The sequence below is a fragment of the Helicoverpa armigera genome, chromosome 18 (genome assembly GCF_030705265.1).
Source record: "Helicoverpa armigera isolate CAAS_96S chromosome 18, ASM3070526v1, whole genome shotgun sequence".
In the NCBI taxonomy this organism is placed as follows: Eukaryota; Metazoa; Arthropoda; class Insecta; order Lepidoptera; family Noctuidae; genus Helicoverpa; species Helicoverpa armigera.
Window position 1 is genome coordinate 4,319,205 of NC_087137.1, and position 25,887 is coordinate 4,345,091.

Here is a 25,887-nt window from a genome sequence, read left to right on the forward strand (position 1 = left end):
TGGCTTGTAGAAGTCTGACTAAAGAACTTAGGTATTGTTCTTTCGATCGTCCTGCATTTTTTAAATTATGGGATTAGTTGCAAGTAAAGACAATTTAGTGCATAATGAGGGCTGATACAAAAACATATTTACGTTGATATTTTTTTCATTATCTACCGACGCTGCCCACTTAATCAATCCTTATTATGGCATTAAATACCCCCTGTTATCTGTGTTTTTTAATAATTTTGAAACATGCATAATTTTCGTTATAAAATAAAACGTTGAATCCGAAAGAAAAATATAATTCGTACGCTAACAACGGACAATAAAAAAACGATTTATACCTATAAGAGATTTATAATCCCTGAATAAAGATATTTATGAAAATTAAATGATCACGCTAGGGGTCGGCTAGATTGGGGAGGAGGGTGACAAATGGACAAGCTGTGACGACCCGTTACCTCATGACATGGACTAATAGCGCCATCTATTGCGGTTAAGCGGTGTCCGTCTGTATGTCAGTTGTCTATGTTTGCCGATAGATGGCGGTTAATTGAGTTTTGATGATACTGCATAGTTTGTTGTAACAACGATTGATTGTACGCGTTTTGGTAATTAATAGTGTGATATAATTTAGACAGTAAATAAAATTATATAAGAGTGAAGTATATCGTGAAATTACTGCTAAGAACACAGACAGTGAAGGTTGTAATTTTTCGAAGCTCCGACTTCCTTGAGTCTAAGCTTGCGTGAGCTTTGAAAAGTTCAAGACATGGTCAACAGGTGGCGTATAATCAAGTTGTCCAACTTGTTCTATGGATACTTTCGTGAAACTACTACCCCAAAATCACAGCGTATTACAATGGTTCTATGATGTTAACAACGAATACAATAGAAGATATTTCATCTTTGACCATCTTAAAAAAAGGAGGATCAGTATTTCGTCGCGTTATACTCACATTTTTTTAAAGTCATTGATATAGGCATGTTATTCATCATACCTATGTACCAATATCTTATCTAGCATATGCTACACCTTTTTGACAAAAAATACCTAATAATGTGTTATATTTTATACAAAACTATCTATATCCCGCGGTTTCTCCTACATCCACCTTCTTCAATAGTAGGTATATGGGCTATAGTTAACATGGAAAGGCTTTTTCAAATCTGTCAAATGTTAGTATTTACAACATTCAATTATAAATCATTTCAGATATATAACATTTTAAGACATTTTCCATATATTTCAGGTCCGCGACAGGCACGGAGTCAGCGGCTGGCTGGACGGCACCAACGAGAAGAGCAACTGGCTCAAGTTCGTGCGCTCCTCCAACTATCCTCATGATGTCAATGTGCAACATCTCTGGCTGGCCGGAAAGGTAGGGGCTGCAATATATCTATACATAAATATCTGTATAGATATACATTTTACATGTAGTTTATTTATACATGACTCTAGGTGTTGTTGCAGAAATCGAAAACTTATTTTAAATTGCTCTGTTTATGGAATGGCATTCAATGCTTGATAGGTTTTGTTTCACCACTTCTTCACGCGAAGTAAATAATTTAAAGTTGTTAAAATTCAATGTATATCAAGAATACAAAACATGGGATTTTACAACACAAAACATTCATGTGAATACCCCAAAAATCCCTATTACACTCATTAAAAAACTTCTCAAGTTAACATCAGCGATAAAATTAATAACGCACAAATCAATGAATGATTATCACAACGGTGTTCAGCCCATTGTGGCACTACCCCAATTAAATTTAGATGTGGAACGTTACGTACTTCCGGTGGCAGAAAATCGGTGTTCGACTGAACAACTGTGTGCCACTTCCGGTCAATGAGGGGAGCGAACAGATGCGGTGATTAGACTCACTTATTGTACCCCCAGCGAGGTTAAACGTTACCCAACTACGGGAAATTTGAATACACCGCGACACGATTGTGGTGTTCTTTTTTGCATAAAATCAAGTCGTATACATAGGATCTGTTAAACAATCAATTTTAGAACAAGCATGAACCGTTTTACAAAGTTTTGAAGAATGATGATTAAAAATACCGCTTGCAAACACCCTCATCTTAGTGGACATACTTTCTAACAATTTACCGTGGGAACGATTACTAGTAAGGATTAATTTTAACATTATGTATTTACTTATTATGGATATTTTTTGTGTTTACTTATTATGGAGCCTTTGAATTTTTGATAAAATATTGTTTAAATATTTTCTCGTCGGTTTTTGAGCCATTCTTTCTTTACACACTGCATTCTTAAAGGATTGTCAGAAGTCATTGAATACCATGCAACGATGTTTCAGATTTGGTACAAGGTGGTGCGTGAGGTTCCCTCCGGACAGGAGCTACTGCTGGGACCCAGGACTACCCTCTATCTAGAAGACATGGTCTCTCCTGATACAAGTGAGTACAATCTTTCATAGTATTCATGTTTTCATAGCATTACATGTGTCATTAGGAAAAGGTCCTTGCAAGGGTTTGTAGATACTCACTAATATTTTTTTTATGGGAAGAATGCGATAGGGATCGATCTACGAGACGTTTAAGAAGTGTTTTAGGAGAAGACTACAAAAGTACCTTCTATATAAAGTTTAAGTTGTTTCTTCTGACGTCTACTACAGCATGTCAGTCACTAATTAGTGGAACAACAGATCAGGACATTTCTGAACCCTAATATTGAATGCACCTAAGTACTTTTAGTTTTGATGCAAACCTACCTACAGGACCTACATACAAAACATTACTACATACAATACATTTCTCACAGCCTAACCCTACAACGGCTTGTACATACGACCAGTACAGCCAGGCTATCAGGGTGTCGGTTGAATCACGGTCACGCGTGTTCACGCTCCGCTGACACACGGGGTGACAGATAATTGGAGTCACCTGCCCTCTGCCCTGACCCTTGACGACTCATATGTACTGCGAATACAGGATGGCAATAAAATATACGCTTAAGTAGTACCTTTAAGGTTTCGTTCTTGTTTCGTGGTTTATTTTGTTCGTCACCCGGGTGACTTTCGTCAAATAGGAAGCGAAGATGAGCACCAATTTTGAAGCTTCATTGTAGATGTCAATTTAAAGTATATTTTATCCTGATGATGCAATAGATGCAATTGACAAAAGCCGTGAGTCAGGGAGTCATTTGGCACGTGCCATGATTAAATATTAAAAAATAATAAAAAAATATTTATGAATAAATAATAGATTTTTCCGGGTACGTTGTGGTTCTTTTGAGTACATTTGTGACTAAGTATAGCCGAGTTGTGGGAATTGTATTTTCAACAGTGCACTGTTATCCTGCAGATAAAGCATTAAGGAAAATAGTAACAAATATATCGATAGTATTTCTGTTATGCTGTTGAAATTATTACTATAGGTAACGAAATAGTACGTTAAGTGTTAGTCATCGTGGATTCATTCACGACTATTGAGAATGGATCGATAGATAGTTCAATTGGTAAACGAAATTACATCATTTAGTTTACATTCCTAAGTAAAACTATCCTGTTATACGCACATTATCTTGATAATATAAATGATCCATTATAGGATACATAAATAGCAGAAGTAATCTATTATATGATATTAGAACCACATTTATTGGAATTGGAACAAAGCACGACCTAATTATGAAAATTAACTTTCTTACAAAAAGTAAACACTTTTCTACACCTGATATAACTAAAGTAAACAACATAACTATTCCCAAACACGCTGTATTTACACAAAAATCTTAGGGCTCGGACACACAGCGACACACCGGTGCCACGCGCATGCGATATTTAATTTAGATAAATCGCGACGTACGCGCCGCCGCCGATGTGAAAAATCACGCATATGCTTTTGTTAATGCGAGGGTGACTCGTTGAGGGATGTTTGTTTTTTACTAGATGAGACAAATGAAGGAATAAAGGCTCTATTTTCACTTTTTATTGGACTGTTGAGTATAAAGGTTCCGATTTCCCTATTCTCCTTATTGCTTAAGTTTCAAGAAAACTTTTTAGGCTCTATACTATTGCAGTAACCGATTAACCAAAGACTAACCATTATTTAAGTTGCTTAAACTGGAAGTTTTTTCGACTTTGCTTCACGAAGTCTGAAAAATGTGAATCCTATGCGGAATTAAACAAAGCTGTCACAAATGATTACCTACTACATAGTCTTACCGTGGCACCATCTAAACCATCAATTTTTTCACCAATAAACAAAGCCGTATCTAGAACTCATACATACGCCGGTACGATTCTTCAGTGGCTCCTACAACGGCTTCCGGCGTCGCAGCCGGCACCGTGCCGGTGATTTATGCGATTGCAATTGCACGTAATAGTCACCTTCCACTAATTATGCGTTGACTTGCTGACTTCATGTGTCATTAGGATAGGTATTGAAATTTCAAGATGGCCGCTGGGTGAACCTTTAACACACGACTGTAAAAAAGTGTGATTCTTCCTGGGTTGGAATTTATTCTCCATGTATAACTAAATATAGCTAGTAGTAAAAATAAGTTGTTGATAACTATTTCAAACGTTTGTGTATTTTCAACAGACGTAACGACAGCCCAATACTTTTGAGTATAGTCATGCTAAGGGTCACTATTTGCGTCAATAAACCACACATCTCACCACCCACATTCATCTCAAACACGCAGCGTGACAAACAAATACAACGTCCACAATGACTCTTAAATATCCATAATTACCAACTATTTGCAGTCACCAATTGTGATCGAGCTCTCACGTTGCGCAAGAGTTGATTGATGGACCTCCATCCCAATAAAGGCCACATATAGCTAGCATTTATTCAATACATTTCTCGATAACATTATATTTTGCGAAAGGATTTATTCAGCTCGCGATAGGATTTTGAATAAATATTCTACATGACAATGGTGATTGATCACATCAAGATAAATTATTGCCAAATATTTACGTACGTTTAGACCATACCGATCTGTTACATAAGGCGAGGCACCTAAAATTCTCTAGATAAGAGACAGTAACTCATAAGTACTGACGCAGATTTATTAGTGCACAAATATTTTCTGAAAGGTCATTTTAGTGATCCTAGCCCCATTCTTGCGGCTAAATATTTGTGTTAGAAGTAGCTTTGAGAGTTTGTACTAGAATTCCTGAGTTGTTATGCATAAATAGCGATTGAAATGAACGGATTAGTAATCTCTATGGCAATCTAGTTTTACAATCCATCTCCCGTCATACGCAATAACAATAACGGAGTTAACCCTTTATTGGCTGTAGTTTTTTCAAATAGCCGCGTGCATTCGTGCGCGTAATGAATGAGTGTCGCGCGCTGACATTTGTCATCGCGCAATTGTCGCTCAGATTAAAATTGATGACGTTGCTTTGTCCGACGGCGCACGCACTATTGTACACTTCTGTATTAGCTCCCGTTATCTTGCCTCGTGATTATTATTTTTAAAATTTGATAAGAATTATGGATTATGACGTTTACGATTACACCTTTGTTTTGTTTTTATCTGTACGGCGTTGTGAGTTATTTGTAAGGAGTGGGTACCTGTGTGTAGGTAGTTAATGAAGCAGAAATGAAATAAAATAAAGACGGTCCTGTTTTGATTCAAGATGGTTTACTTACCTATAAAGTAGAGTCAAACTATTGTATCCTTAATTGTTTAATATATTGTTTACGGACATATTGCATAAATACATTGTTTAATTTTATACCAATATCGCTTATCAGAAACATGCTGCGCAAAAACCGAAATTGAAACGTCACAAACGCAACGGTGCCCCAAACAGGATGATTAATCAAAAAATTAACCAACGACAATAGCTTGCACCCTCCATTAAACCGGCGACAATCGCTCGGCGTCCCACATCGCGTATTTATTTAACAATCAAATAAATATTACGCACAATAAAATAGAAATATTTCAATTTAATAACACCGCCCCCAGTGAAGGGTTGAATCTGGTTCGGGAGCCTGTTTTGTTCGCAGATTAGATCGTATGCTATCTTGATGTCACGCGAAATTGAATAATTTTTGTACCACAATGGACTGTGAAGCGTGTCTCCACATTTTAGCTGTAGATTTTTAATAATCCTTCTGTAATATTTTTCGGTTAAATTAATCTGGTGAGGGAGATAATATTCATGAGAATTAAATCGACTGTCTTTTACATATGTATTTACAAAAATTAACCTAACTAAATTTTGGGGCAGTCCAAACAGAGTTAAAAATTCTCTTTTACCACAAAATGACCTGCTACAAAGGCATGCTGACGCAATCACTGGTCCATATCAAAGCAGGTACGAGAGCTTCACCTATCTTATGCCCGCACTGCGACCGTTTTCGCCGGCGGCTGTAACGGTACGAAGCGCGTGCGACGCACCTGATGCGAAGTCCGCCTCAAGCGCGAACAAGACCTATTTCCACGCAGGAAGCGAACCTTGGACTAACAGATTATCGACATGATTGTGCTCTAGAGTATGGGTATTAAATTGAATTGTTTTGTTGAGGTTATTTTGCCGTAAAGATAATGGTGCAGCCGTAGGAAATACAAATAAGGCTTCTCAAAATAGAAGAAACATTGGATAACAGGAGGCAATGAGAAGAAAAAACTAACGTTCAGTTTTAGAGAACGACTGTTTTATTCTTGTTTTGGTCAATAAAAACTTAAGGGTTGAGGAACGAGTAGTGGCAATTAGCAAAAATCCTTTCCTTACAGATTTTTTAAAATTTTAAGATTTGTAGCTAATGTTATCAAATTAGTTAAATCAGATTTTTGGTAACGGTTTTCCCGTCATTAATCAACAAAACTGACTTAAAACAACACGTCAAACATTAACTTCTCTAAATTGCGAGAAATAACAGGTGTTTAGGGGTGGAATTCATTACAGAATCGGTAAGTCACCGTCACGGTGCGCGGGCGCCGGTCTGACATCTGTGACGTCGTCGTGGGAAAACTTAACGATCGAACACCCTGATGTACGCAAATTTTGTGTGCCTTATTGTTTTTCGTAGGGCTACTTTTGTATGTAGTGTAGGCCGTTAATGCGTGGGAAAAAGAATGAGGATTAGGTAACAAATATGTAAGTTATAACTAAGGGGAAATTAAATAGCATTTTTTTTTAATTGTGATCTTTATTTTTTTTCTTTATCTTGTTAGTATATTTTATGTTTTCTCAAGAACTTGTTTCGGAAAACTTTTTCAAGATATCCAACGAAATCAGTCTTCATCGTATTTTTTTGCTATAAGTTTGTATTCTGTATGCTGATGCATATTTATTTCTTAAACAAAAAGCATCCACAGCTATATGTGGTTTATATATTATTTAACTCAAAATCAAATGATAAAATCACGTCACCACTTCACAAATCCACATAACCCTAAGCTGCAAACGGTCAATTAGGACATTCAAAACTTTAAAACCACAAACAGCATAGTTGTCACGCACAGATGATTTTCCATATTTCCCCAGTGCGCGGGTCAAGTGAGCATATTAACCCTCGCCCTGCAGGTGGGGTGGGGGTGTGACTGGCCCATGATAATTTGTAACAAACACTTCAGTATAGTATTGACATCGCACATAGTTTTACCTCTGACCTCTCGTGGCATCTTTGTGATCTGGTGGCATCCTGACTTTGACCTGTAAAAAGTTTGGTGGTTTTTGGGTATGTAAGGCTTTATCATTTTATGGTAGGATGCAATTACTGCTTGTGTCTATGTTATATTTTTTCTTTTTATTTCTTTATAATATTTATTTTATTTAAAAAATAAAAAAGTAGACTAAACAATTGCGCCATTGAGTAGGTAATACCGCAAACCAATTTTCGATTTTTTTAATCTTGCGATCTCAAGCCTATCTTTAGTTTTGATTGCGTTATGTACTATTCATAGAGGTATTATGTACTTGTGACTATTTTATACAAAAGTATAACATCATAACTATACATAAGTATAACATAGTCACAGCTTCAACACAAAAGCCATCCCATAATCAAAACAAAACTTAGCAATTCAAACCAAATATTCATCACTCAACATACAGAACTAAATCATATTTGCCCGATGATATCATATCGTTATCTTAGCCTTGCCTTATCACGGATGCTCGTTAGACAATGCTCGGGGCGTGGTTTATTTCGTGACTCGAATTAATTCTGCATGTGTCAATGCGAACCATTTCATACTTCATACTTCATACTTCCGACGGCCTGGTCGTGATGCCGTACGTCAGTGACGATAGCACTGCAAACGTACGACATATCCTACCCTGTTATTACGACTGATAGGTATTTTATTTGATGTTTCCTGGACTATGTAATTGTTAAGGTATTTAATCGCTGTTGGTCATTTGGAAAGTACTTGCTTGGGAAGAAAAGTCGGGGTTTGGAAATGAAATTGACTCTGACTGTTTCGCGATCGTTGGGGTTTCTTGCCAATTTGAATTGGTTTTGCCCTCTTTAATTATGCATTACTACTACACAAGTTGCTTAACCTAGCCTGTAGTTTATTTAATTGTATGCCGTAAAAATTTGGATTTATCTGTAATAACTTAAGTATAGAAAAAGTAAAGCGAGATAAAAAACAAGCTTGATTGACTGATATGAGTATAGGTATTAAGTTCAGCATACAATAGACTGTAGTACAAATTCTACATTTCAATACTACATTACACACATAGTACCCATCTTCCTACAAGTCTTAGCTTCAGTTTACTAAAAAGGAACAACTTCAATTACAGTTGATACAGACTCAATGAATAACAGATTCGGTCGTGTCACCGCCGCATCGCAGGCGCACACTTGCACGTTACGAAACTGTCCGCGCCATAATTGCATGGTTCCTATTGATTTACATAGAACTTTGTGCTGTTAAATGACTTACACTGAAGGAAGTGTAGCTGGGATGATAAATTGATGTTGTTATTTTATGTTGGTTGGTAGGTTTCTGATGTTGCTATGAGTACTTATTGAAGAAGGTTGAATGGCTTGTTTCTGGTTTGTGTTAGTGTTTAGGTATAGCAATTCGTCAATTTTACATCTACCGTTTTCATCTATCTAGTCGACACATTTATTTCAAGCAAAAAAATCTATACCCATTAATAAAAAAGAGAAATAAAAATCCCTCCAGTAAAATTTTTTTTCTAAAATAGCTAACTAATAGTTCGAGATAATTCTAAGGTACTAATGTTTCCAATAAATTGTTTCAGAGCACCAATCCTCAATCGAAAAGTCCAGTGCCCTCCCTCCCACTGAGGACGAGGATCGAGAAGACGCTGACATTCGCTGCAGCTACTGCGACCTGCCCTTCCCCAACATCGATGTGTAAGTACTATACATTACATACTGGTTCAAGCTTTATGTTCAGTTATAAGAATGTACCCATACTACCCATGCTACGTTGGACGTGTCACGTAAACGTGAAAACCATGATATAGGTATACCAAGGAATATGCAAAATACGCATGACGGTTGAACATTATTATCAGCTTTTCTCACTTTAAAAAAATCATCCTCACATTGCAAGTTTTTCGATAATAGTCACCTTTATTGCGTCTTATGTCTTTGGTTTACTAGCGATGCGAAGCCGAGCCACGATAGACGATATGATTGTATCGGTCGCTAACTCTATTTATATCGTTCTAGGAAATTTATTGAGGTCTAACCGGCTTAAGTGGCTACTAAATAATTCTTATTAAAACCATTGTTCCACGCATTAACATTAAACAGTTTATATAATATTGCTATTGTAACACGTTATAGATGCGTATCTCCGACTCTTCTAAACGGTTTACGTTACTACTGCAAATGTAGCGATTAAATGCCTATTAAAAACTAGACAGTTAAATGTACGTGTAACCAACAAATTAAATTCAAATCAGTCAATCGGGCGTTCCATCTAAACGGTGCATTCAAGATGTCTGCCGGTAGACGCAGAAGTCTATCAATTTCAAACGTCTTCGGAACCATTAACCTCCAGCCATTAATATTATTTGGTCGTAGAGGAGCGGGCTGTAACGATTTATTTAGTGCTAGTGATGTGCTCGTTCGATAAGACGCACCTCGATGATTTGTTGCCGGGCGGGTCGCTGGCACGCGACGATTCCGCGTTTTTGCTGTGTCGAGCAGATGGCATATCTCAATTGAAAACGAAATCTTTTTATAATACTTCGCTTTATCAAATAAATAATTAAACAAAAAACAACAGCAGCTAAAAACAAAAACTGATAAAATCAGTACTTAACACAAAAAAACTAAACGTCTCATCACGAATGAAAATATATCATGAATTTATTATCTATGTGACAAGCGATGGAAGGCCATAATGGCGTGTGTCATCATATTCTATCGAAGCGCTGGCTCGTCAATAATGCAAGAGATCGAGATTATCGACATGCACCGTTCTAACGTATCCTCGCAGTGACGCCGTTCTTATCGCGCCATCACTATTGTTTTAAACGTTTCTAGGGCATCGAGAGATCGATTAGTAATTAGATGTGCGCTACATTGTTGCTTTTTATGCCTTATGGGATAAATTATACAGTAAGGACTTTAGGTTAATCAAATAAGGTACCGATGGAGTGGATCGTCAAGAAAAAAGACAATCAATTATCTAGCGAATTTCTCTTAATTTTCATCAAGGTGTTTCTATACAAAGATATTCTCGGTGTTCCCCCACCTTTAGCCTGTCTTTTCAGTTGACCATTAGATCTAATTCTAAGATACACCTCGTTGACATCAGTAATGCATTAGCTGCCTCGTATCGCTCCAAACAGAAGCAAAATCAGCCATTCTTATTATTGATGTATTAAATTATAGTGTCACGCTCGCTCCTAATACTTGTTCGGGCGTATTATAATGCATCATGTAGATTACGAAATATTACTGTAATCACTTTTATCGAATTTCTTTTCACTCTTACTTTCGACAGTGCGCTGTCACAATTGGAATGATCATCGCCGCTGTCACACCTTGAATCGATATCAGATCGATCAGGTAGCGATTGCGAAGTCCAACACTAAAATTACAGGCTATTCGATCGAGATCAGATCTTTTGTACAATCATTATTATTTGTCTAACGTGGTTATTATTCGTCTATTTTTATTCGGCGTGGGTTTCGTCTATTGCTAATTCAATACAGGTGGTAATCTTTCGATATTGAATAGACATAGTAATTTGATCAGGTAACTTAATATTTCAAGGAACTTGATGGTTAGTATTCATAGTTATATAACCGACGATTAGTTTGTCGTGATAACGGGTTCATTATCATTTGATATGCAAACAGAGAATCGGATCGGCTTGGTTGGTAATATCGATGTTATCTATAGACATCGACTGAGCTACGGTATTTCTCAACCGATTGTTAGCGCTAGCCGGGATCTACAATCGATTATTAAAATGTAAGCACGTTCGACGGTAGTACATCATTAGACTGGAGTGGAGCTAAAATGACGCTTGATGCCAATAAAATTCTAGATCAAGGATGATTAAAACAAAATTTTTAGAACAAAACTTCAGTTTTTAGAAATATTCCCATGGTTAATAAATATTTATTTAGGTAGAACTTACTCACTCATCGAAACTGATATTTTTCTGAATATACTTTTCCTTTTGATGTCTTGAAATCCCCTCCATACATTTTTCCCATATAGTTCTAGTAGTTCCCGTATAGCTCTTGCTTATTTATATTCCTTGTAGCATTTAACCTCAAGCAGCACAAAGCATCTTAGAAAGGAAGCGTCATTTTAGCGACCAGTTAGTATCGGAGGCTTGTGTGGGCGGAGCTTAATAGATCGGCTTAGAACGAAAGTTGTTCATTGGATGTTATCAATTCGTGAACATGTAGATTATTTCTATGATCGGCGGATATCAATGTCTACAGCATGTTTGCTCTCGATCTCGACTGCGGACGTAATGTTTCTGCTAAGGAGATTAAACGGACGCTATCTATTAGTTCACGTGGAGTCTCTTACAGGCTCTGCTCCATAAGACTTACGTAGAAAATATTTATTTATATGTTTGTTAAATACATAAATAAAAAAAGTTGAAATAACATACGCAAACAAATCACACTTACGACATATCCCATCCAGCAGTAAAAAATAACAACTGAAATAGCGACCCGAGTGTTATCAAACCGATGTTCAATTACAACGAACAGAAAGAATGCAATACACTTTCAATTGTTATAGAAATTACGCAACACTGTATTAAAAGATACAACTGTACAAAGAATCGTTTACTTAGATGATGTAGTGGTCTAATGAAAAAATACGCTGGCCTATACTTGCAGTACAAGATCGTATGCGCAGATAGAACGCTTGAGCAAGTGAGCCCTGGGGCTATGCGTTGTATCTGAGTTGCGCGTGCGTCGATTACGAATCTAATAAATAGCTAGTACTTTGTTCTTATTGGTTGCAAAACTTATTGATGAGGCTAATTGTATTTTATTTTGGCTTCTGTAGTATACTGTCAGTATCTAAGGTGGTTAAACGGATTCTTTAAAAAATCTTCAGGTTCGAGACACTAATTGCCTGGTACGCCGAATGTGACACACATTTCAGCATGGATGTAGGATGTCTCGTTGCGACTATTAAGAGAACGCTTCGAACAGACAGTAAGCGACGGAACCATTACTGACGATAGATTTTATTCCTAAGATTAATTAAAAGATACGGCGACGGGCCCGCCGCCGTGCTACAGTGAAAACGTTCCATCTCGCCGTCTTGACGACCACGACGCTTTCGAATAGATCAACGTAGATCTACCTCTGCAACAGCTAGTCAATACCATTTCCTTAATAAAACCAGCGATGTAATCTTCGTTTATATTAAAACGCGACTAACGAGGTGTAACAGGTGCAGCGCTAGAAAATAGCCGGAGGCAGCAAGGGTTGCGTGCGGTAGACCAGTTATGCCAAGGAGACTCACTCGGACCGTTTTTGCAAATGATATACGTTTTCCATCAAATGTCGACACACGTTATTACGACCGTGATAACAGTATTGCCAATAGAATCCGAGAAAATGGGGGTCACATGAATGGAATACTCGGAAGCGAAGCGAAAATCATAAATTATGCGTCTAGTGCGGATTTTGCTCATAAAACGTGTACATACAGAATTTATTGCAAAAATGAATTCATACATACGCCGTGGAACGAAAACATGTTTGAATTATGTATGGGCCGGTGTATAAGTTAGGTCCGCGTGGGCGATCCCTATGCATAAAGATGTTATTATTTTGTCTTTTCCTGTAAGTAGTGTCCGTGAGGATGGCAACGTGCCCTATTCGAGTTCGTTAGCGTAATCTCCTCACTTTCTAATAGAGTCGTTGTTGGTATGCGATAAAATACAATTACAATATAAAATGAAGTTAAATTACTGCCGCTATGGAACTGTCACTGATACAAACTAGGGTGGTTTGTGAATGTTTCTTTTACTGCAAAATAGGCGATACAAATGTAAAGCTAATACGAATACGTTATTAAACGCAAATCTATTCAATATTTTATAGTTGCGTGAACTTGTCCCATACATTTTTACTGAGAAACAAATGAGACTCCATGAAGCGTTTCCTTTTAACACTTCCCTTTTGTATTTCTTGCTATAATTGTATTGGATACAGCCATTTAATAATTATAATATTATCAATGTTGTCTTGAGTAAAAACATGAATAAAACTCCTAAAATAAAAAATTGCGTTTAAAATTGATGACTAATTTATGTCTCAACGCAATTTACTCGGTAAAACCAGTTCCAGCTTTGTTTCAAAATCTTCCGGTATAACATCGACTAAAAACTCGACAAAAACCCTGTAGGCACAAAAGAATGCGACTATCCTTGAGAATAAACAGCTAAATCTAAACGACCTTGGGGCTGAATCCCCGTGCGCTAACTTTCTCTACACATACGCGGATGCCAATATCAAGGGGAAATTTTGTTGTCCTTGACATTTAGCCGGCTGAATGATATTTTTATATAAATTTTCTTGTGTTTTGTTGCAGTCTCGATCGTCACTTGATAACGGAGCACGCAAAGCCGGCCGCTGCATTTCCTTGCGAACTCTGTAACAGAGCATACAGCACTAGGGAACTGCATCTGAGGCACCGTGCGATTGCGCATACCGACATCAGAAAATATCCCTGCGAGAATTGTCCTAAGGTGTGGATTAAAAACTTATGCTTGTAGTTTGGAATGAAAATTAGATTTTCATTGTAGTACCTATAGATATTTTTCTCCTGAAAGAACATGGGTTTATTAAATTTTCTTTTCAATTGACTTTTAGAAGCACAATTCTATCTCCTCTTTAAATAAAAAATAATTTTAATAATTAAATGATTAATTAAACTTAATGGGTAATTTTCAGTCTCCCCGGGTTCTATTTAAAATTAGTGGGTAATTGACCGGTGGTATTTGTTTCACCGTTTGCGAAACCTGATGTTATTTCAGGTATTTACCGATCCTTCCAACCTCCAGCGCCACATTCGCGCGCAGCACGCGGGCGCCCGCAGCCACGCCTGTCCCGAGTGCGGGAAGACCTTCGCCACATCGTCAGGCCTGAAGCAGCACACGCATATCCACTCCAGCGTCAAACCTTTCCAGTGCAAGGTTTGCTTTAAGGTAAGCATCTTTTATACCTCATTAAAATTATAGTATTTCGGTGATTTTCTCAAAACTTAAATGATAAAAAAAAATGTGTTTAAGTATATAACAAGAATATTTTCATAATAACGTCTAGATGAATATTTTACAAAAACCGAATTCCTAAAGACCAAAAATAAAAGTTGCAATAAAAATATGTCATCATCCTCCGAGCCTTTTCCCAATCATGTTGCAATAAAAATATGTACAAAGTTAAAAAGCAAATAAGATCAAAATAAATTAGACAAATATTAAATACAAAATGAGTAGTGTCTAACTGTGTATTGTGTATTTTTCCAGGCTTACACTCAGTTCTCCAACCTCTGCCGTCACAAGCGAATGCACGTGGCCTGCAGAGCTCTCGTCGAGTGCGGAAAATGTGGCCAGTCCTTCACGTCATACGCCTCTCTTACTAAACACAAGAGATTCTGCGACACCGCTGCAGCTGCATCCGTCAACCTGCGAGGACAAATGCCCCAGGGTCTTCCGCAAATACCGTCACTACAAAACGTTGGAATGAATAACCCTAACAACGCCAACCCGTTCCCGATGTACAGGGGGCCCACTCTGCCTCTGCCATACAACACCTTCGCTCACTACCCGGCTCTGTTCTCTGCCGCCGCCGCAGCTGCTTGCCCACCAGAGTTCCTAAGCCCATTGCTCTTCAACGTACAAGGAGCAAGGCTCGCCATGGAACATGACATGGCTATGTCAAATGCTAATTTGGTATCTAAACAACAAGAAGGCCGCTTATCAGTAAAAAGCATGGACAGCTCAAATTCTATGGAAGACAACAAGAAGCCTAAGGATTTAGATTTCGAAGTTAAAAGAGACAGCTATAGTTCCGACAGGGCTACTCCTAACAAATCCAGCCTTTATTCCAAGCAATCACCTCCATCAGGAGAAGAAGCTTCTTCTCAGCGACGACCGTCACCAGTGATGCCATTATCTACACCGATGGTTCCATTCAATTTCCCAAGAGAACGAAAGTCTCCGTTCAACTTCTCACTTAAAATTAACAATAACGATATCCAAGGTAACAAGTCTGTATCACCACTTCCTAAAGACTTATCAAAGAATGTCATTGAAGACGATAAGGCATCAGAATATTCGGATGCTGAGGAAGACACCAAGAAAGATGAAGGTGACCAGCCCTTGGATCTATCGGTATCAAGGAAACAAAACGACAAAGATTCTGAAGCTGAGAATGATGATCGTTCCTTTCGCAACTCAGTCAAATCATATTCGCCCCCTGAAAGCCCTGCTGAGAGGAGCAAGACTCCTGAAAATGACACAACAGACGTTGATGTCGAAGGAGTGGAGCCCAAGAGAGAGGACTCGCCACCGCAGCTCGTATCCCCACCTCTCGCCTTCCCAATGGCCGTTCACCCGCAACACAGCAACTTAATCGATGCTATGTATCGGCCTCGATTTCCATCGTTTCACTCTTCTGAATCGATCCTGAACTCCTCGCACTCGCCCTATGTTCCAAGCCCGTTCAATTTTTTATCCCCACTTCTCGGTACTGATGGACCTGATAGGCAACCGAGTGCATATGCCAAGTTTCAAGAGCTTAGTGCCGGCTCAGGGAAGCTGCGTGACCGATACGCTTGCAAGTTCTGCGGCAAAGTGTTCCCACGGAGTGCAAACCTGACTCGTCACCTACGTACACACACTGGCGAGCAACCTTACAAGTGCAAGTACTGCGAGCGCTCGTTCTCCATTTCGTCAAACCTCCAGCGACACGTGAGGAACATTCACAACAAGGAAAGACCGTTCCGGTGTCCCCTGTGCGAAAGATGCTTCGGGCAGCAGACGAATCTTGATCGTCACTTAAAGAAGCACGAGGCAGAAGGTGGAGATTCACCAAGTTCTGCTGATACTGAGAGGGAGGATGCGTATTTCGATGACATTCGATCATTCATGGGTAAGGTGACATGCTCGCCGGGCACGCGGTCCCCGGCGGCGACGCCCCCGCACGGCGCGCACCCCGCGCACGGCGCGCGCCCCTCGCTCGCCATCTCCACATAGCCACCGGCCTACCCGCTGCCACTGCCGCCGCCGCTATGGACGCAGCCTTTCAACTAACATAAGTTTAAGCCAGACCAACATATTCACTGCCACGATTAATTATTTTGGCACATGGCGAAAGTATTTCATTCAGAAGAATTGAATAATTGCGAGTCAGTTTAATTGGCCCATAGTGAACTATGTAAGGTCTTTGTAAATAAGTATGTTTAACTGCCGACGAGGACACGTAGTAATGCGGGTGTACATGTATTACGTATAGTAACGTCTCTCTAACGTTCACATTGAGAGCAATATAAATCGGAAATATACTATTGAGTAATATTCCGTCAAAGATAAATAATTTTCGTGTGCTTTAGCTTATTTAAGATACGCAGTTAGCACGCGTTGTAAGTCGTTTTAGTTTCCGCTAAAACGTTCAACAATATGCGATTTTAGATTATTTTCATTGGCAACACACGTAGTATAAACACAGTTTTTTTTATTATAATTGTAAAAAAGTTTTATTAGAGAAATACATTATTATAAGCGACATGACAAATCACTTTAGTACATATTATATTATGATAAAACTAATTTAAGATTACTTGTAGATTTGTTAAGTAAAAATCGTTTTAATGATAACTTAAATATTTGTTCCTAGTTCATATCTTGTGATTTAAGGTTGACTTAAAACGTATTTTCTATTATTATAACTGTACATAGAATGTTTTGTCTGTTATTGTGTAAAGTAGAGAGTAAAGGTTAATTAATTGATGTTTAAAAAATATCAAATACTTCGCTCGATTTTTAAACTATGTATTTCTAAATTGGATACGGAGTAATTACTTAATTTTATTTCAAATATTTTTTAAACACAAATTAATTTGACATTAATGAAGTATAGATACAGAAAGATGGTATTGTTATTTTCATTATATTTTGTAAATTTATAAAAATTGGTAAAAATGTCGAGGTCACTCGTTTAGTCAAAGGAAACTACCAAAGTTTTTCTATAATCCAAAATTATTCGATATTTATTTGAAAAGATGAAATTTAAGCGCATTATAAACCAGTGATTGGCATTGTGAATAGAATCGTTAGTTATTTGCGTGTTTAGAGAATCAATTAATAAATTAATATTTTGTTAAATTTGTTATTTACACAATTGTTGTATAGGAGTTTGCGATACACGAAATGCATATCATGTGTTTTAAATTAAATCGAAGCTCAAAGATTTTAGCGATACTTATTACATTAGTAATGCGTATTGTATAAAAGTTTAAATGTATCTTTAGAAAATGTAATATAAATATAAGAAATAACTTCGTAATATTTACTAAATGCAAAGTAATTTCGATCACATTGCTATTTGCCTATTGTCTAGGTATAGTTAGTTCCACAGTTCTAAGCGACCTATTATTGTCTTTGAGACTTTGATCACGAGCAGTAATATATAAAAAGTTTAATTATGACGTCATTTGTCAGTCACAACCTCCTTGCATGAAGTTCACGTATTAAATAAGGGTCAGTACACACTTGTATAAGTTTGAAAGCTTTTTGGACAGTGTAATGTAATGGAAACGAATGCAATACTTGTAAAGTAAGATATTTTGTAATCATATCACTCGGAGGCACTAGCTCGATAAGGTTTTAACGTCACACGATAAAGTTGTATGTTAAGTACACTTACCTATTTAATTTCAAGTTCAATTAAAATATTAAAATAATATTGTAAACGCATTGAGAAATAAAACAATACAATACAAGCGCTTTGTATTCATTTAAAACCCTATGAAGTTGTTTTCCTTCCTCAGTCTACTGAAAATAGGAAACTTTTTGCGACAAATCAAAAGTTGCTGTTTTCAATGGAAATTAATTGGTCAGACTACAAACAAATAAAGTACTTGTTCAATATTTTAAAACAGGCTCTAGTTTTCAATTGATTTGGTTACCCAAAGATGAAAATTTTGCAACTGCATAACTTCCCAAAACAAGGAAGCATATTAAGAAACAAAACATACTTTACTATGACTAATGCTATCTTTACTTATCTCATATGTATCAACCGTGATGATATTTAGAATCGTGTCAGCCGCAGTAATTAAGTGGGGACGTGGGAATTCTGACATTAGCCGCGGAGCGCAATGAGCCATCACGACTAAACTTTATTACATATTTGTGTAATTCGAGTGTTATTACTTAGGCATGTGGCTTGAGACTGCTGTTTCTTAATAAAAATGAATCACCGCCGTTTTAATTTTAACTAGTTGACGGTAACGGTTTTGCTTGTCTAGGTATTACGTTATATTATAAAGAGGTACAGCTTTTAAGGATGTATATGGATTTATTTTATCGGCTGAGTTTTTTTTTATAGTTCAGGTACTTGAAAAGTTCCCCTGGGACGTGTATAAAAATAGGAAACAGTACTTGGAATATTATGGCCCTAGATACTACCAGAATAAGTTAACAACTATACAAGCGGCCATCAAACTCATCTATAGAGTTATGTAATCGCATTGAGATGATAGCTATAGAACTGTACTATGAAACATCATCAAATTGTTACATGCGCTAACATCATAGGTTATTTTAAATGCTCCGATTAATTGCGAATCCACCAATGATTACTTGACTCTAATGTTATATCGTGACTTTAAAAGGACACGACGTCGAAGAGCCAATCACAAGAGTCTTCCAATGCTTACTTATTCGTGATTGGCTGTGAAGACCTCATCAAAACATCCATATTATATTCGATTGTAGGGACCGCTGACCTACAAACTGTAAAGTTTACACGTGCAGTTGCTAAATGTTACGTTAAAAGCGATAGCAATCACACTTACAATAATAATTCCAGCAACATGACAAGTTTCAGCAACAGTACACTTATCGTCAGTTGTGTAAGAAAAAGTAAAATTCGAAAGTTGGTACACATATTGTCCCTGAAACTGATCCGTCAATAAAAACCTGCAATCGATCCTCAATGAAATGTCAAAAATCAGTTCACTGGCGCAAGGGTCAACAAAAAAGCTTGACCTTTCGGAGATTTTAATCACTTAATATTATATAAGTGATAACCTCGAGCGAGCGGCGTTATCAGTGAAAGCAAGGACGGAACAAGGACGCAGATAGCGCAATTACACTCATTATCGAGCGGCCGACCGGCGCACGCGCACCCGCCTCGGCACCCTGTAATAGAGGATTAAGTGGGCGATTGACTGCGGTCCCTGACACGCCTCATTGTCTAGGATAAGAACTGGCGCACCTAACGCGAGTTACCTTCATCTCCTAGATGCTAAGATTCAATTAATTGATATTATAATTGAATACGAAATAAATAATTTTCACTCAGTAAAACATTGCAAAACAGTGTTATTTTAGTTAAACGTTGAAATTCTCTCAATCTTAATAAACAGTCAACATAAATAAATAGTGATGTGACCACGCTGCATTTGCTTCGCGTACATTCTCAATAAGGTCTTGCTTGCTAGGAATCTCGCGACACTATCGCGACATGTAGTCACTGCGCTGCCCACTCTATGTGTTAGGGTTGGCTCACATGGAAAAGGCGAATAAAAAATATGTGCTGGTTATTGAGCAGAACGGCAGATAGTCAAATATAACACTTAAACATTACATAGGTGCAGTATGGGCATTAAACATAAGCGTTGGTGAGTGCATTATGTTTTGATAAATTCGCTCGTTAAATACCAACCTTCTATGAATAACAACTAATATTATGTAATTACGGATATTCCTTCAGCTAAAAATAGACATCATAATGATGATGCAGAGCAAAATATCCCATAATACTTATAGGTAGCACCGTAATAAAATAACCGGATGTTAAATAACGTTCCTTTTACGACCCCACAGACCTATAAACAACATTTTCAATTCCAAGAGCTCAAAACGACACTAAAATATAGGTACGTAACTGCCTACGTTTATCTATTCCGCCCACATTTAATTTCCATGTAATACCGCGCTTGTGGCCTGACACCGCGGCCATTGTCCGTCCTTCCCGCACAAGGCGCCACGGTGTCCCGTTTTACACAATCGTGGGTACACCCTACACGAGAAATGTGTCTTATTAGCTGGCCCTTGCAAATGTCATAGTGGTCAAGTGGCCCTTACTAAACGCAACATGTGATATATTGCACAAATTCTTGATGGTAATGCTGAAAGCTTGGTCGGGTTTGATATACATCTCATCTTGGGACTGTTATAATTTTGGTAAAGTGAGCCAATTATGTGCTGATTTGTAACATACATACTCCTGCTTAGTTACTTTAAATTTGAAATGAAATAACTAGAATCTCTGGTCTGGTATGGTGTCAATGAATAGGGTTACAGTGTGTAATCAAAGAACTTATTTTATGAGACTTAAAAAGTACCTTTTTCCACATAAATTGTACGTGTATCCACATTTCACGCGCCTACAAAGTCAATACAAATGATGGTATTGTTTAACGTACCATACGTCAACGCGACTTCACTCGGGGCAATTAAATTGCAACGTGTTCTTTATATATTTTTTTCTGTAACTGCTGGTCATTAGTAAGGCTATAAATCTCCCTTCTGACCGTTCGTCGTCGTTAAGAACTTCATTAAGTTTTCGCTGACATGAGTTTTTCAATTGAAATCATGAGAATGGGAACTCGAAACATGTTAATATCGAGATTGCGATGTGACAATCTGTCAGGAAATCGATTCGGCTTAATATTAACTGTTCCAGGTTTCGGAGCAACATTGTAGTGTTGGTTTTTGGGGTATTTAAAGCTATAGCATTAAGGTTGAAATTACGATGGAAAATAAACTGTTCAATTTTTAATTCAGCTCTTAATTGATATGAGTTGACAATCATTTGCGGTTCATACGACTAATTTTATTATGAGAACCGCACTGATTCTGGGAATAATGAGTGACAATATTGCAAATGGATCTGGTAAAATATGTCATGATTGGTCAATCACTGATTACAGATCCAACACCCCGCCCACCGCGTTTAGATAAATCAGAAATGATAATTTTACGAGCCACATCCGTTTTAATTATAATATTGGCTCGCTGGTTCTGACTTACGAGTTATGACGTATGACTGGGAAATATTGCGGATGTCGGATTGCGCTACTTATCATATGTTTTGTGTTAGCCGTAATTATATCAAGGTCCGATTGATTGTAAACAATATCGATCGATCTTTATTAGATCCTGTTTCATCTAAATTTGTATTAAAGGATCCTTGATAATCTCGTAAAATAGAGTAATAAATAAATGATTTGAATAAAGGTTATCACTTTGTATTACAACTAGCTGTTGCCCGCAACTTTGTCTGCGTGGGCAAGTTTCATACAAACTTTCATACCCTATTTTATCCCCTTGGGGGTAGAATTGATCAAAATCCTTTCTTAGCGGATGCCTACGTCATAACATCTACCTGCATGCCAAATTTCAGCCCGATCCGTCCAGTGGTTTCAGCTGTGCGTTGATAGATCACTATGTCAGTCAGTCAGTCACCTTTGAGTTTTATATATTTAGATGTGGTTTAGTTGGTGGTGGATAACGACTATGATATTTTAATCTGAAATTAGCTCTGTAAAGCACCTCATATTTTGAACCGGTTGGATAGTGTTGAAGACACAAAAATCTTTCCGTCTGTTTAAACTTAGAGCTTTTCTTGAAATGTAAAACTGTTTTAACTTCTTTAGGACTTGTTGAATAAAAAATAACATAAAACTCTTTCAATTATTCCCGTAGACTCCAAGTCCTTCTGAAAAAGTAGTTACGCCTCTACTTTACCTAAAAAGTCTCAAAGAAAATAAAATATTTCCTCAAACAGAAAGATACCATTTAAGTAGCAAAACAATAACAATAATCTGGCTTCTATTATCATATTTCCACTAATAGCTTCGAAGAGTGAAAGGTGCAGCCTATCTGCTGATTATCCGCCCCCACAGAACACCTAATTGAAATGATGGCATTAGAGTACCAGCGAGTGGGCGAGTCTACTGATTACTGCATTTGTCTCTTAGTGCATGCTACGAGGATATTTATGTCTGTGTCTTTGTAATTTGAATAATTATGATGAAGGAATTTTGTATCTGCAACTGTTGAGCTTGAGTTTCTTTTTATCTACGATGTTGACGATTGGGTCAAGTTTTACGGAAAGTACCAAAGCTTCCTTAATTGGAGATCTTTCGTTTTCGGTGTTTTCATTAGCTGGAAGAATCCAGCAGTTTCACCTGCGTCCTGAGGGAGCAATTTCGCACATAAAAACCTGTGAATATCTTGATCAACCATGCCTGCAGTACGCCTAATTGAAATGATGGCATCAGAGTACCAGCGAGTGGGCGAGTCTACTGATTACTGCATTTGTCTCTTAGTACATGCACTTCTACGAGAATATTTATGTCTGTGTCTTTGTAATTTGAATAATTATGACGATTTTATAGTGTAGGTATCTGTCTTGTTGTGTCCTATCTGTCGCAGTAAGATAGATGGAGCCGTAATATAGATATCCCTAGGGATATAATTATCCATAACTGCTTAGCTCGAGCTTCTATTTAGCTACGATGTTTATGACTGGGTCAATTTCTGGAAGGTACCAAAGTTTCCTTAATTGGAGATCTTTAGTTTTTGGTATTTTTACTAGTTTCTACCGGCAGTTATAGGTACCTGCGTTCTGTGGGAACAGTTTTGCGAGCCCTTATAGAAATTGCTGTCTGTTCTGATTATCAATATTCGCAGAACACCTAATTGAAATGATGGTATTAGAGTACCAACGAGTGGGCGAGTCTACTGATTACTGCATTTGTCTCTTAGTACATGCACTTACTATTAGTACAAGCTGGGTCTAACAGGATATTTAAGTCTGTGTCTTTGTAATTTAAATAATTATGATGAAGGAATAGTGTAGTTGTGTACCTATTAACAACTGCTGATCATAAGTTCATCTTTATCTAAGCTGTTGATGATTGGGTAAATTGTTAACGGAAAGTACCAAAGTTTCCTTAATTAGAGATCTTTCGTTTGTGGTGCTTTTAAACAAATGTTTTATTGACATTTTTACCAGTCTCTGCCAGCAGTTTACTCACGTCTGTCACAGAATTCATTTTTCAATTTGGACCAGCAGTTGGTGAGATTAGCGTGTCAAGCAAACAAACTGATCGAATTTATATATAATATTGGTACAGACTCACACTTTTTGTCTTATCTCACTCTCAATGGCCTCAATCAAAGATCTTACATCCATACACATAACTTCAGACCACTTTCCATTCAATTAATTATTATTACCTAAACCAATACCGACATGACTCTCAGAAACAGCCACGGATGTGCTCGTTTCATAAGAACAACAGTTCATACCGGATATTAATTAGCTAATTAAATATTCTGTCCCACGTTAATGACACGTAAAAAACATGGGGAACACATGAGACGAGAAACATAACCAGTATAACTTGACACGCGGGGTTACAAACAACTGGCAACTTGTTCCGGGGATTCTAAAGAGTGAGTTGTGTCCAGGGGTCAGGTAATACTGGTCGCTTATAACACGATTGACCAAGTTTGACAGTACAGTGATGGATCGTGCTACACTGATTATATCGTCATCTCGTCATACGTGCGCGGGAACAAGGCGGGGCTTGGTGGCCGTCATCATACCTACCAACCTATATCTTGTTTTTTGTCGTTATTCATTGAAATACGGATTTTTCGGTGCTGTTTTTTACGAGGTAATTTACTTATGTCCATCCTGGTCAATTAAGGAAATATCATTGATTCACCAAAAGAGTTGTTTTAATTTCTATTTGCAGTTTCATGCGGTATGAAAACGTTCGAAACTTTTCGCTAAAAATGTTTATGTTTTTCTTCGAGATACCTACCTACTTCATAAATATGATGTAGGTAACCTAACATCATGTCCTTTTACTAATGTATTTATAGTATCAGTTGTCAATAACAAAATCAATAATTTTCCACTACATCATTGACACCTCATCGCTATACCAGTTGGTAATTCCATTATGAACCAGCTTCACGTCTAGACGATCGTGACGAACTAACCTTGCTGAGATCCTGAATACTGAGCGAATACTCCACATTACTCTGTCATACTCAATATCACAGCAATTCAATAATATCTTAATAATATAGAAACTATAGGAATTAGAGATATGCCATAACACAGTTATGATATATGAAGAATGTGATTATTAGTATAGGAAGTCGTTATGCTCTTACTTATATGTATTTAGTTCATTTATATGGTCAAACATGGGTCATTGCAAAAAGCCAATAGTCTGAGGAGAAGCTTTTCCATCTGGAAATGAATCTCATATTAAAAATTCTTTGCCTATGGAATGGATATTTAGATACCGGATATTTTTTGTAGGTACGTGTCACTTTGACATACGTCAAAATGACATGGTCAAAATTATATATTTTTTTTTTTTGGAATTTTATGACCTGGTTCAAAATTATATTATAGTTAGGTAAGTATTGAAAACATTTCAGACAACCAATAAAATAAAATCGATTTGTACTTTACAGGTACCCATTATTTACTTTTAGTAAATGCCTGCACTAACAAACAACTTCGAAACAATCACGATTGTCGTATAAATTTGTTTGATTTTTGTAGAAAGCCCGTGGACAGAGAGTGGCCGGCGCGTGCGCAAGTGTTGCGAATACTTACATCTAATTGTGCTATCGCTCTGTTTTCTAGTGCTGTACCTAAAATGTGGCATTTGGTTTCTTTGTGAAAAAGTTCCCATAATTGTACCAAATAGCGTTGCCGTAAATATAGGTACCACAAAACGTGAAAATGATGTTAACAGATACCTTGTGAGAAAACATATATTTCAAATCATGATAGATTAAAAAAAAAAACAAAAGGTTTTTTCAAAATTGAGAAAGTTGTAGAGTTCATCTCAGTTGTTTATGTTGCAGGAAATACATGCACATTTGTAATAAAGATTCCGCACCAACTAACTCACGCGAAACAAGAGCAATTGGTCAGGAAACACAGACCGTTACAAATGGCGGCCGATGCGGAAACATGTCGATCGATATAACATCGATATTGTACACACGCACATCTCTAACTGGGCGCGGCTCTGTCGCAACAACACGCGAGCTCGTATGTCTTAGATATCGTGGCATGGTCACTGTATTTGATACAAGCGCACTAAGTATCGATTCGCAACGTAATCGATATTTATGCACG

At 37.4% G+C, this 25,887-nt stretch overlaps 1 protein-coding gene across 6 annotated transcripts in view; it reads left to right on the forward strand.

The window, feature by feature from the left end:
- LOC110375373 (histone-lysine N-methyltransferase PRDM16) overlaps positions 1-18,418 on the forward strand; it is a 101,779-nt gene extending 83,361 nt beyond the window's left edge. For 5 of the 6 annotated variants that reach the window (XM_049847387.2, XM_049847398.2, XM_049847404.2 and 2 more), the window contains 6 exons: positions 1,236-1,364; positions 2,314-2,413; positions 9,208-9,322; positions 14,006-14,162; positions 14,451-14,621; positions 14,943-18,418. In XM_049847387.2, the coding sequence (XP_049703344.2) occupies positions 1,236-1,364; positions 2,314-2,413; positions 9,208-9,322; positions 14,006-14,162; positions 14,451-14,621; positions 14,943-16,673 (2,403 nt within the window). In that variant the 3' untranslated portion in view covers positions 16,674-18,418. The remainder of the gene's footprint in view (positions 1-1,235; positions 1,365-2,313; positions 2,414-9,207; positions 9,323-14,005; positions 14,163-14,450; positions 14,622-14,942) is intronic. The other variant, XM_049847391.2, reaches the window with a different exon arrangement.
- The last annotated feature ends 7,469 nt before the right edge of the window (positions 18,419-25,887 follow it).